At 35.8% G+C, this 13,578-nt stretch overlaps 1 protein-coding gene and 1 pseudogene across 1 annotated transcript; one reads left to right on the plus strand and one right to left on the minus strand.

The window, feature by feature from the left end:
• Positions 1-5,555: 5,555 nt before the first annotated feature.
• On the minus strand, positions 5,556-6,392 carry LOC126796755 (glutathione S-transferase U8-like; annotated as a pseudogene).
• Positions 6,393-8,425: 2,033 nt separating this feature from the next.
• Positions 8,426-11,012, plus strand: LOC126796756 (uncharacterized). The gene is made up of 4 exons (XM_050523491.1): positions 8,426-8,458; positions 8,535-9,330; positions 9,452-10,491; positions 10,752-11,012. Exons 1-4 carry the CDS (start codon positions 8,426-8,428, stop codon positions 11,010-11,012), a joined length of 2,130 nt encoding a protein of 709 aa, XP_050379448.1.
• Positions 11,013-13,578: the final 2,566 nt, after the last annotated feature.

Below are 13,578 nucleotides of genomic sequence, written 5' to 3' on the forward strand. Positions count from 1 at the left end.
TCTTGAAGATCTCTGAGCCCGTAGCTTCCTATGAAGCTGACTTCAATGTCCACATATCTTGTAATAACCCGAATATTTGTTTTCATTTTTTGTAATTCTCGGAGTTTAATGGAATGGATAAAGTAGTTATAATCTTGTTATACGTCTTTAAATAGCATTTATTCAAGTAGAAATTGGTTCGAGAACCAATAAGTCGTTATTTGATTAAATTCAATTGACTCAAAAGTTGACTTTTAAATCTGTCGCTATTTCCAGAAAACTTCATTCACGAAAGTTATAGAGCTCGTCAATACGAGTTCGTAGACACGTAACACGATTTAATCGGAGGTCATATGAGAGTTTTTATAATTGAAGAGGAGGGGTGAAAATTGAAAACTATTTGAGGAAATATCTTTTTCTCTAACCGACTCTTTTTCTCTGTTTTCGCCTTCTTCTTCTTTCCTTGTTTATTCTTCTTCTTCTTCTTTTTTTCTTCTTCTTTCAGAAGAAGCTATTTTATCTCTCTCCCTCCCGAGTTGCTTTTCTTCTTCTCCAGAGAAAGTTGTTGCTGCTGCCCCTGTGGAATGCTGATGCAGCTGTAGCCGGTGGGAGGAGGCCTTGAGGCACTAGTAAAGCTGCTGGTTGGTTGCTGCTGATTTTGGGCAATGACTTAAGGAGCTCAACCTTGGTGTATTTCGTTCCTTGATAGTTATGTTATCTTGTTGTTTGGTGGTGTTCTTAGTGGTAATGGTGAGTTATTTGAAGGTCAAGAGGTGTTGTAAGTTTTGGGATATTGGTTGTGAGAAGTGAAAGAGTTTAAGGGAATGCACGAAAAGTGTTGGAAGAAATTCATGTGAGAGATTTTGATATAGTGGAAGTAGTTAGGCCATTGTTTTGGTGTTTTGGGTAGTGAAATTGTTCTTTTGGAAAACAAGGGAGGTTTGAGGGGGCAGTTTGGGAGTGACATGATATTGTTTGGGGAAGTTGTTTAGTTAAGTTCTGGCATTTTAGAAATGTTGGTTTGGGGAAATAAGAGAAGAAGAGGGTGAAGAGGTTGGAGTAAATGCCACTAGTGTGTAGCATGGGTGACCTTAGTAATTTCAACATTTTTGCCGAAAATTATGAAGTGCTTATTATTTGGTTTGTTTGGTTACTAAGTGATTCTTTCTTGTCACTTAGGTGATAGTGGAACCAAGTGAGTGAATCTCACTTGAGGTTGCAAAGGTGCTAGTGGGAGCGAAAATGTGAGTAAACCTCACGTTAAGCTAGTTATCCATGGCGTATTTAGTATGCGTTGATTATTTGTATGTTGTGAGATTAGTATATATATATATATATATATATATATATACCTCTAAGTGATAATGAGAACGTGTGTATAATTTCATTGTTTATATGTTGTTATATTTTATTTCTCGCTTTTAGATATTGTGCGCATTTTGTTGGTTTATATTGATTGTAGTGGATGAGACCGAGATAGAATAAAATGTATCTCTTGGTATATTGGAGGTTGTGGAGGATAATTGTATAGTTGAAGTGTTGGTTGCTTTGTTTGACCGGAAGGAAATGAAATGTATATTCTGGTACGATTGATGTGATGTGATTGGATTTGAGTTGTTTGCTTTAGTGGCGGCTATGTTGGCATATGAAAAGTGTGAGTGTGTGTTTTTCCTTGAGTGGCGGTCTTTTTGGCAAATGAATATGAGAATGTGATGTGCATTGGTGGAGGCCTTGTTGGCAAATTGTTTGAGTGTGTGTGTTTTGGTTAGTGGCGGCTCAAGGGGCGAAAATGGAATGGTTTGTGGATGTTTGACATTGTTGTGAGATTTCGTGATGATGTGCCTGTTAGCGTGATTCTTGATCGATCAACCTTAAAATCATTCTAAAAATATATTTGTTTTGAAAATATATGGACTTGATCGTCAACGGTCCATGGGTAAGTAAAAATAGAATTTTAGTAAAATGATTTGAAAGGTTGCTGGATAGGAGGGTCATGTTAAATGTGAGTTGTTTTATATTATTTGTTATTTGTGATAGTGAAGGTGTTGACATAGTCTCTGGGCCATTAACCTACTAAATCTTGATAAATATGTTTTATTTTCAAAATATATGGAGTTGATCAACTGCGGTCCATGGGTAAGTAAAACATGATTTTATTGATATGGTTTTGAAAAAAGGTTAATGGTTAAGGACTATGTTAAATGCTGTGATGTAGGAGTCTGGTTTCTTATTTCTTAGACTTGTCTGTATGTTAAGTGATTTTCTGAACTACGCTACTCTGCAGGAATCACTACTTGTTCTTGTGTGCTATGTAATCTCCTGAACTAAACTTATTGCATGGATTTCACTTTTCTTATCTTATTTCGTGTGACGTGAATTCCTGAACTACGATTTCATGCAGGATTCACTATTTGTTTTCTTGTATGTTATTTTTGGTATGAGTGAGTGTTGTGGGTTGGCGTTGTGTGTGCAAGTCTTGTGATGACTATTACGAGTAGTGAGTTTGGGTTGCTGTAACCTCAGGAGTAGAGTTGTGTGTGAGTTTTGTGTTGACTATTCTGGGGAGTGACTTCGGGTTGTCGTAACCTCGTGAATAGCTTTGTGTGTGTTGCTTGAGTGTTGTCTACATTGGGGAGTGACTTCGGGATGCCGTAACCTCATGTATAGATTAGAGTAAGTGGATTGGTCGTTGGTCTGTTTTGAGGAGTGACTTTGGGTTGCCTTAACCTCAGGAGTAGAGTTGCGTGTGTGGGAAGTGGTTGCCGTAGTCGTGGTGCTATATATAAATCATGCTTGGATTGATATATATTGTACGTGTTGGTTGTGGTATGTATATATATCATGCGTGAATTGATATAGATTGTACGTGTTATTTGTGGTGTGTATATCATGCGTGGATTGATATATTTCATGTCTTGTTAAGTATCGTCTAGGATGATGCTAGTGGTGTTGAGTGAAGTTCGTGTTTTCTTTATGTTTGTGTTTTGTTGTGTTTGTTGTTTGTTTACTTATCTCTTGTATCTTATTGTTTATTAAGTGATTTCTAAACTAAGATATTATGCAGGAATCAATTATTTTCTTTTGTGCTTTTCTTTTTGTTATACATGAATTTCTGAACTACGTTTTCCTGCATGATTCAGTAATTGTTTTCTTGTTTTAGTGGTGTGAGTTGGACCTTGAGTAAGAGGTAGAGAGAGTGTTATAGAATGTGTGATGGGCGTAGTGTTATTGTTGTTGAGATGATGATGTTAAGTTGAGAACTTAACTTTGATTTACATCTGATGCATTATCTATTGCCGTTGTTACATGATATTGTTGTTGTTTATCTGTTGAGTAGTTATATTCAGTTTACTCATACCAGCTGTGAAGCTGACCGAGTTTGTGTTTGCAATCCCGGTGTACCAACCAATGGTGCAGGGGGAAGTGTTGCAAGTAGTACGTAGTTACAATAGGAGAGTCGAGCAGTTTGCTATTTTGACTTCAGTTCTTTTAGTTTGGTGAGGCTCGAGTGAAATCTTACAACTGTATTTATTTACTTAAGTGTAAACAGTGAGTTTGGATTCAAGTTGTAGCTGAGTTATTTGTTTGAACTCAAAATTAATATTCAACAACTATATTGTAATTTCAATTATATTGAGATTATTTTAGAATGTTAATGTTCTAAATTTTAAAATTATACTGTTTAAAATTTAGGATCGCTACATATCCAACGTCTTATTCCCCAAAGAACTTTTTACCCATGAGCTCGTTTTCAAGCAGTTTCAGATTCTCACAAGCCTCTTCCACAACCTTCTCATGGTCCTTCGTGCCCATAATTTCTGCTTTCTTCGCGACGATTTTGGCCATTAAGGAGAAAAGCAAGGTTGTGTTTGGTGGAGTCCCCGGAGATGCGGCGATATCGAAGTATCTCAATGCATTTTATAACTAGAAAGCTGTTTTTCTTAAATGAAAGTAAAATGCTCCACTGGGTTGAGATTGTACAAACTACGATATGGAGTTATCTATACAAAGATAATCCATAAAATGCGCACAAAAATTTGAAAGAAACTAATAAAACTGATGATCTATATATAAAATAACAATGCACACAAGGAGCTAGCCTTGTTCCCCATTTTGAACAATTTCTTGAGCAGCGGGAGCACAAGTCTAGGGTCCCAAAAATTTTAGGGCCTCAAAAAAAAATTTCAGCTCCTTACTAAAATAAAAAATTTAAAACTTATTAAAGGGGAGATTAGCATGTATGTTGCTATTCTTCCTAATGAATTGCCGTTTCCTTCATTTTATTTTCTCTCTTACACACACACACACACTCTCTCTCTCTCTCTCTCTCTCTCTCTCTCTCTCTCTCTCTCTCTCTCTCTCTCTCTCTCTCTCTCTCTCTCTTCTTCACTTTAATGAAAAAAAATCCAGATTTGAAGACATGCAATTATTTTCAACGTAATCATAAGAGATATGAATATAGATCGTTTAATCTTTATCTATTATTCAAGATTTTTTTCTTTCTGAATTTGTTTCCACTTTTGGTTTTAGGGTTTTACTGTTTAAGATGGAAAAAACTTGTGTACAACCTAGTATGTACATATGCGTCCAAACTCTCTCTCATTTGTACACTTTTTAAAATGTAAATAAAAAATTTAAACCATTCAAAAGTTTAATAAATTAATAAAGATCATATTTGCAAAAAATTGATATAAACAAAAATAAATTTTATAGTCGATTGCATCAAACAAATTGACGGTTAATCATGATACTACTTACTTTCACCATGACTGTTCACGTGTTTGTTGCAATGGACCAAGTAAATGATTTTTGTTTATATTTATTTTTTACAGAATTGATTTTTAGTGATAAATTAAACTTTTGAACGGTTGAAATCATATATTTGTATTCCCGAAATGTGCTAATGAGAGAGAGTTTTGACGCATACGTATAAACTATGTTGTACGCAAGCTTTTTCCATTTAAAATTCTCCATGTTTCAGTATTATTTTTCTATTTCATAAAGTTATTTGTCTAAGACTTTGTATATGATATTATCTAAGATTTATCTTTTGAAATTGTTGGATTGGTAATTGGCTTTGAGTTGTTCATGGTTTAGCTATGATATCCAAAGAATTTGATATTGTTGAACAACTTGATTATTCATATTTAAATTAGTACTTTTGCATCTAAAAATGTAAGATTTTTTTTTTGTGAAACCTTTTTTTTTTTTTTAACAAAGGAGGGGGACAAAAGAATATGACATTCTATGTCTGATAAACTCAAACAAAGAGGATAAACAAAAGCTCATTCCGGCATATGTACACCCACACATGCAAAACTATAGATATAAAACCCCTAAAAATGTAAGATGAGTCATATTTAAGTGATACAATGAATTTTTTTCATAATATTTTGACTTTTGTATTTAAATTTATGTTTGGGAGCTTGTAATTTTTTCCCGTCTTGAGCCTATTTTCCATATTTATGTAAAAGAAGCTTCACCATGACTTTATTTATGTACATTCCATATTCATTTGATTTGATATGTGTTTATGATCCATGAAATGCTTATAAGGGCATTTTTGATCGAACCATTTACTTAGAAGTAGTAGCGCTTCCAAAGTGCGAAAACTGAGAATGGTACACAGCGAGAAGCTTGTCTTTAGGAGGCAGACATTCCTTAACAGCATGGTGGCAGACAGAGTGCTCACTCCATTCACATAGCTTGGGAAATTTCTTTATGGTTAGCAGTTCCACTCCCACGACTTCTTGAACTACTTTAAGCCAATGGCCTATGAAGTTGGCAACAATGTCCACCAGTCCAATGCAGTCTCCTCCAAAGTACTTATGCTTGAGCTCATTTTCAAGTAGTTCCAGAAGCTCACATGCTTCTTCCACGGCCTTCTCGCGCTCCTCAGCAAAGCTCGCGCAAGCTTTCTTTAGCGCAGGAATACACTATAAACAGATAAAATACAGTAGCACGTTAGTTAGCATGGTATGTCATCAAATATTTGTCGATCAATCTTTACGCCAGATTCACTATCTTTCTATATAAACATCGATCAGGTATAGGGTAAGGAAACGTTATATTTAGGAAAGTACAGATGAGTACCAATACCTTCTCATCCATGAACCTAGCCCAGAAGCGCGCCTTAGCATTTTCACAAGAATCTTTAGGCAGTATGTCATATCCCTTCCAGGTCTCATCGATGTACTCCAGAATGACATGGGACTATGCAATTACTTTCTCACCATGAACGAGCACATGGATCTTCTTGTGAACCGGGTTGTACTTGAGGATGGGTTGTACTTGAGGAGCAAGGGGCTCTTGTTGGTCAGGTCTTCTTCCTTTGAGCTTCAGAGCTATTTCAACCCTGCGACTATATATGGGCTCCTCCAAGTTCCATACAACTTCATTTCCTCCTCGGCCATCTCTGATAGTATTAGTAACTAGTCTCGAACTACTCTTAATTAGTTTAGTTGTTATTGGTAATCGGCTTGTTTTTCATGCAGTATTGTCTGAACTTACCCAGGGGAAGCAGTTTCCTCATTGAGCTCTAAGTTTGTTCAGTAGTCAACAAATCATTTAAATTGTGCTGTTGGTGGAGTTTGAGTATCTTGTCCTACAACCGTACACATACTTTACAATTTTCATTACAAATACTTTAAATTTAGTGCGTAACGTACCCTAAACAAATATTAAGGAGACAACCAGGTTTTATCTATGGAATACAATCTTCCTCCGAACTTTAATGAATGCAATTGGACAATACTCGGAGCCAAACATATACGAATATTTCACTAAAACGAGAGAAGGCAAGTTGGTATCAAAAACATGTTTGGACTTTGGAATGAGTCGTCGTTAACTATACAATTAATCAGATAATCCCTCTGTATAATGTAAACACCATCCATACTTATCTAGAAGTCAAGTAAAAATTAACACACAAACCCAGATAGAGATTTCAAGTATAAGAAAGCATAGCTCATCAAATCATGAGATGTCAACTGTATCTAGATTCTCATTTTCCCTAGGTATAATTGCCAATTTACTACCTTAGGATTCATAGTAGTGTCAATTTGCTACCCTATGAATTTTTCTGCCATTTTGCTACTCTAGGATTCCTAAATTGGCCAAATTGCTACCCAAACACAATTTCTGTTACTTTTTCCGTCAAAGGCTAACCGTGCATAACACGTGCGGGTATTTTTGTAATTTTAGTCAGATTATCTTTAAACCCTCGCATCCCCTTCGACTTCACTCACTTCAGTCGACATGCCTTTCCAATTTAATGTTCTTCATCTTTTAGATCAATGAAAGAATTCAAACAAAATTTGAAAATCTAGCGACCCGCAAATAGTTAGGAAGGTTCTTAGGTACTCCGACCTCGAAAATCAAATCCCAAAACAATTTTGGAAGTCTGGGTTTCAATCTCAATTCGAATATTTGGGAGCTATTGAAGATTTCTGTCAATATGGAGGATGTTGGAAATTTTCCTACTCAGCATAAGTGCTCTGATTTTCGATCTCTATTTCTACAATTTCCTCCCAATTCTAAATTTTTTAAATTAGGGTATGTATCTAAGTTTGTGTAAATTCTTGTTTCAATTAGGGTGGTCCCGAATTGTTAGTGTTGTTTGAACTAGATTCCATGAAATTAGAATATGTTAGTATACTTAGTGCATGTTGATTCATTGTTTATTCTTATAGATGTATTGTTTATAACTTCAAAGCTTAGTTCAATTTATTTCTCTTTTGTAGGGGTGGACATAAAAAACGGAAATCCTGATCTCGTCCCGATCCTGTTCCGAAATTCATAGGGACGGGACGGGACGGAGGTCTAAAAACGTTCGTCCCGTCCCGATCCCGTCCCGTTTCATAATAGTGGGATGAGACGTGGGACGAATAATTTCTATCCCGCTTCGTCCCGTCCCGTCCCACCATTAATGAAAACTTAAAAATTCTTATATATTTGTATCAAAATGAAACTAATTTATGTTCTTAATAACTCCAAAATTATATCCACTCAAATAATAATGGTAAATTATAATATTTTGAACATAATATGCATTTTTTTTGTTAAAATTTCATTATTGAATGTTACTTTGTTATGAAAAAGTAAAAATATAGGTTTTTATTCAACTTCATAGAAAGGTGGGATTTGTCCCGTCCCGTCCCGTCCCAACTGAGATTAATCCCGAGTGTGATACATTCTTAAAAACCCTCATCCCGTCCCGATTCAAAAGAGTAGGACGGGACATGGGATGAGCCTCGTCCCGTCCCATCCTGTCCCGTGCCCACCCTACTCTTTTGTATATTTTAGGGCTGCAGTAGTTGGTTTAGGTTGATTAAAATGCATTATAATCCTTTTTTATCCTCATGTCGGAATAATATTATCTTTACAGCTCTTCATGATGTGTATGTTGGTGTTATGGAAGATTTTGGTGATTACCATGTTGACTATAATGAATATATTGAATGCACTGATACTGAATCAAGTGAATATGAAAGTGATGATGAGCTAGATGAAGATGCTAATGATAAAGAATTTGGATTGATAAGCATTATGTTCAGAATGTAGAAGAAGATCTACAACAGTTTGAAAAGATTGTTGTAGATGAAAGACCATTTGATCATCAAGTTGAATTTGGAGAAGATTCATCTGATTATGGAGGTAGTGATGAAATGGGAAGTGTTGAAAGCTCCTATACTGATGATGAGGCTCATGTGCCAAAACCCAAGAGAAAAACTCCAAAGTTCAAAACATATAGGAGGGAAACTGATTTGAGACATCCCGATATGACATTGGGATTAAAATTTTCTAGTATGAAGGAATGTAGAGAAGCTATAAGAGAGTTTAGCATATGCACTGGGAAACCATTAGCATTTAAAGTAAACCAGCCACATAGGGTAAAGGTAGAATGTAAAGGGGTTGAAGCAACAAAATGTCAATTTTTACTATGTGCAGGCTTTGTGGGGGAAAAAGGCCCTACCATTAGGGTGAAACAGTATGTACAAGAGCATTCGTGTGGTAGACTCACTAGCAACTGCTTTGACACTTCTACTTGGTTGGCTGCAAGGTTTGATCAAGAGATTAGATTGAACCCCAAGATAAAGATAGGTGATTTTATTACTACTGTGAAGAATACGTATGGCATTATAGTGACAAAAGATCAAGTATACAAAGCAAGACAAAAGGCTGCAAACAGTATTAAAGGGAGCATCGAAGAGCAGTACGGTATGCTTCGAGATTATGGAGAAGAACTAATGAGAGTTAATCCAGGAACTACTGTGATAATCAAAACTGAGGTGAGGAATGAAGAACCTATTTTTTTGAGGATGTATGTGTGTTATGGAGCTCTTAAGACAGGTTTTCTTGAAGGGTGTAGAACTGTTGTTGGTCTTGATGGGTGTCACATTAAGGGTCCACATAAAGGACATCTTTTAAGTGTTGTTGGTATTGATGCTAACAAATGGCATGTTTCCAATAGCATTTGCTATTGCTGAATTGGAAAATCGAGATAGTTGGACATGGTTTCTTGATATTTTTGTTGTTGATATGGGAATTCAAAATGATGGAACTAATTGGGTGTTCATAAGTGATAAACATAAGGGCTTAGAGGCAGCAATCAAAGACTTGGTGTCAAGTGCCGAACATAGACATTGTGTCAAACACTTCTATAACAATTTCAAGGGAGCTGGTCATGCTGGGCTTGGATTGAAGCAAACAATGTGGGGTGCTGCAAAATCAACAACTATTCCTTGGTTTGAAGCAGAAATGGACATGTTATTTAAGCAATCAAAAGAGGCATGTGATTGGTTCCAAGAACCTGGTAGGTCACCAAATCATTGGAGTATATCACATTTTACAATTGCCCCTAAATGTGATATTCTTCTTAATAATTTATATGAAGCATTCAATTCAGCAATCATACCTGCCAGGGATCAGCCTATATTAATCATGCTGGAGAGGTTAAGGATTTACTTGATGCTAAGGATGGCAAAACAAAGAGAGAAAAGGTGGACACAAGAGGCTGGCCCAAGAATATTTGATATTGTTGAGAAAAATAAGAAGGATGGTGACTTATGCATTGTTGATATTTCAATTAGAGGACATTATGAAGTCACTCATCTTCATGGAAGGAAGTTTTATGTAGACTTAGAGAGGAAAACTTGTTCATGTAGGAAATGGAATCTTTGTGGCATTCCTTGTTATCATGCAATAGCATCAATATGTTGGATGCAAAGAAATCCATTGTATTACGTTCATAGCTATTACAAGAGAGCATCATATGATAGAGCATATGCTCACTATATTTGCCCTATGTCCAGTCAAGATTTGTGGCCTAAAACTGGACAGACTGCCATTAGACCTCTGAAAATTCGTAAACAAGCAGGAAGACCAAAGAAAAGTAGGATAAAAGAGCAAGGTGAGATCCTAAAAGGTGCAACTAAGTTGCCCAGATACGATGTTATTGTCATTTGCCGGGTTTGTGGGGGTGAAGGCCACAATAGAACAAGCTGCCTTCAAGTTAGTCATTTGCACTTGTTGTTATATATATTTTTTTGATGTCACCTTATGATTGGATTATAAATTTAATATATGTTCAGAATAAGGTTGGACATGCTCAAGCTAGTTGCACCTCAAACACACCACCTCAAGCCAACACACCAATTCAAGCAAATGTGATCTCACATATGCCAACTCAAGTACAATAAGAATTAAGCTGACACATTTACTTTTTATATTTTTAGAAAATTTATTTGATTAAAAAGTACATTTGTTGGCAGGGCCTACGCGGAGGTAGAGTTGGCATAGGAGGTGTACATGGAGGTAGAGTTGGCAGAGGAGGTCGAATTGGTAGAGGAGGTAAAGTTGGGAGAGGAGGTGCGGAAGGAGGTAGAGCTGGCAGAGGAGGGAGGGGGACACCAAATCAACAAGGAAGTCTTGTGCCATCAGCAGCAAGTAGCAGCAGAGTGATAAATCAAGGAGGCCACGCAAGGCAAGCTTCGTGTGACTCTTCTGTTCCAGGAAGAACTTGGAGACTATAGAGGTTTTAAAACATCAGACCTTAAGAGTAGGGTGACAATTTTTGTGATATTTAGTTGGGTTGAAGTCCTGACTAGTAGTTTTTTTATGGACCAATTTTGGTTAGGTCATTTGATCTCATTCTCATACACGAGATAAAACTATGAGATTTTGATTTAATGATCAAATTCCCAGACATGGGATAAAACTTATATTGAACTTGTATATTATGTTTTGTAGGGTCAATTGGATTTAAGTACAAGCATGCAGTGAATTGAATGTCTAATGCTTTACTTTTTCGATTATGTGAGCTTCCGTTTTTGCTGTGATTCTCTAGAATAGAATTTGAATGGAACTCTCTATAAATCATCAGTAACAACAGTTTGGTTTTGGAAACTTAGACAATATAAAAAGTAAAATTATAAAAAAAATACCCGTACGTGCTATGCACGGATTAGCCTTTGACGAAAAAAGTAACAGAAATTGTGTTTGGGTAGCAATTTGGCCAATTAGGAATCCTAGAGTAGCAAAATGGCAGAAAAAATTCCTAGGGTAGCAAATTGACACTACTATGAATCCTAAGGTAGCAAATTGTCAATTATGCATTTTTCCTATTATGATGTATGCGTGAATAGTACATGATGTTTTTGATTAAGGCTTAGCAATTAGGCCCTTAATTCTGGGTTACATGTTCATATCAACAAGATGAACTGGGCCTCGCAAGGATGAGTTTGTCAGGAACCCCAAAATTGGATGTATTGACTCGGCCGTTAAGGTCCGGCACCATCTCGGCACTCCCAATTCAATGCAGTAGGACAACTGAAGTATACCGATCCTCAGTGCCTCTATAAAATGAGAGTAATAACTAATAACTCTGATAGATCTACATTACAAACTGTGAAAGTTGATGATCAACTATAAGTCTATAACGTATTACTATAAGTCTCTTGGTATATAATATGTTTCAAATATATAGGTAGTTAAATTATCGTTTGTTTGATCAAAAGGGTTTGGACAGTCAAACTTAATTGATACCAAGACTTTGTTAGCGAGAATGAGATATGCACCATTGTGCCAAATCACTATACAAAATGCTAGTTGATGTCGATCAACCATTTTATTATTTCAAACCATGCAATATGTATATGCTAAATGAATTGTGGTAGATCAAATTTTCGAAGTTCTGAACTTGTGGACATTGCTCTTTTTGGAAAGAAACTGGGCAGGAAGGGAGCTGAGGCTCATAATAAAAAAGAAAAAGAAAAACAGACTTTAACCATGAAATATACACATCTTTACGAGCAGCTTCATACACAAGTTTTAGTCTTTACCTCTTCGCTTATTCAAATTAGGAACCATTTGCAAACAAATTAGGAACGATAAGTTCACTATAGCTTCGTAATCGTTAGGAGTCAAGTTAACAACAAAGAAATATATAGATTAATTTATAGACACCTTATTGCTATTTGTTTTTATTATTGATTCTCATCTACATAACCAATAGACCATTGGAAGCAATAATCCTCTCTAATTAACTTCACTAATATATGGATTGTATCAATATAAAACTTTATCAGCTTATAACTTAATATAAACCTTGTATGGTATGATAACAACTATTTCACCAAATTAATTGGACTGATTATACTCACGTACAGTTAGCTGGGATTTGCATCGATCAGTTGCATGAAGATATTCAACTAAAGTTAAATGACTAATTAGTTGGTGTCGTTATTAAAATCATCCAATTTGGACTAAAGTTGCTACTTAATTAATTTCCCAACGGGATAATCTCATTGTCTGCCATTGAGAACCTAATTAGCTGCAAGCAATTGATACTCTTCTGAGTACGTACGTAGTCAATTTATCTTCATGCATGTAAGCTTCTATTTTTCGTTCTTGTTATTCTTATTAGGTTTTTATCATAAATTATTATTAATTAGTGAAACTCCGGCCAATTTATTTTATGTTACTAAGCTCGTACTTAACCCAAGATATACATATGATCATAGTTGGTGCGGATCTACAACAACAAGCATCGAAATTGGATTCTGTTTGCAGTTGTCTAGCTATACTAATTCTCTCGGCAACTTCAACGAGATAGAGACCTAGAATTGGTACTGGCTAAAGTTGAGTTTAATTAGCCGGTTAAGATTAATTTTAAAGCTTGATTACTTGATCGAAAATCCTAAATCTTTTTGGTATATCAGTGATGTCCGATTCAGGCATTCAGGCTAGGGTATCAAACTATCAATTATGCCGTCGTGGCAATGTAGTACGTATATCTTCCAGTGTCACTTCGATTATGAAATTTGAAAGCGGGAACTTGGTTCCGTTATGCTTGCGTCATTTTCATTATTCACACTTGTAGATCGAAGTGATAGAATCTTGAACTAGGACTATAGATATCACAAGCCAAGCTTTAATGGAAACACAAGCTTTAACAAGGATCCATAAATCAACAATTTAAAAGCGGAAAAAAGAAAGCACAGCATTATAAACATGTAGATCCAGCTATTCTCTTCTTTCAAATATATATCTTTTGAATCAATATATATGAGCTTGTAATTGAAGCATCAGTCTTTCCCT

The sequence above is a fragment of the Argentina anserina genome, chromosome 6 (assembly GCF_933775445.1).
Source record: "Argentina anserina chromosome 6, drPotAnse1.1, whole genome shotgun sequence".
In the NCBI taxonomy this organism is placed as follows: Eukaryota; Viridiplantae; Streptophyta; class Magnoliopsida; order Rosales; family Rosaceae; genus Argentina; species Argentina anserina.

Excerpts from the sequence above, each read along its gene's own strand:
- LOC126796756 (XM_050523491.1), top strand. The coding sequence starts at position 8,426 with ATGAATATATTGAATGCACTGATACTGAATCAA. Across the intron at positions 9,331-9,451 it reads TTATGGAGCTCTTAAGACAG|CATTTGCTATTGCTGAATTG; the intron begins GTTTTCTTGAAG and ends TGTTTCCAATAG. Across the intron at positions 10,492-10,751 it reads ATAGAACAAGCTGCCTTCAA|GGCCTACGCGGAGGTAGAGT; the intron begins GTTAGTCATTTG and ends ATTTGTTGGCAG.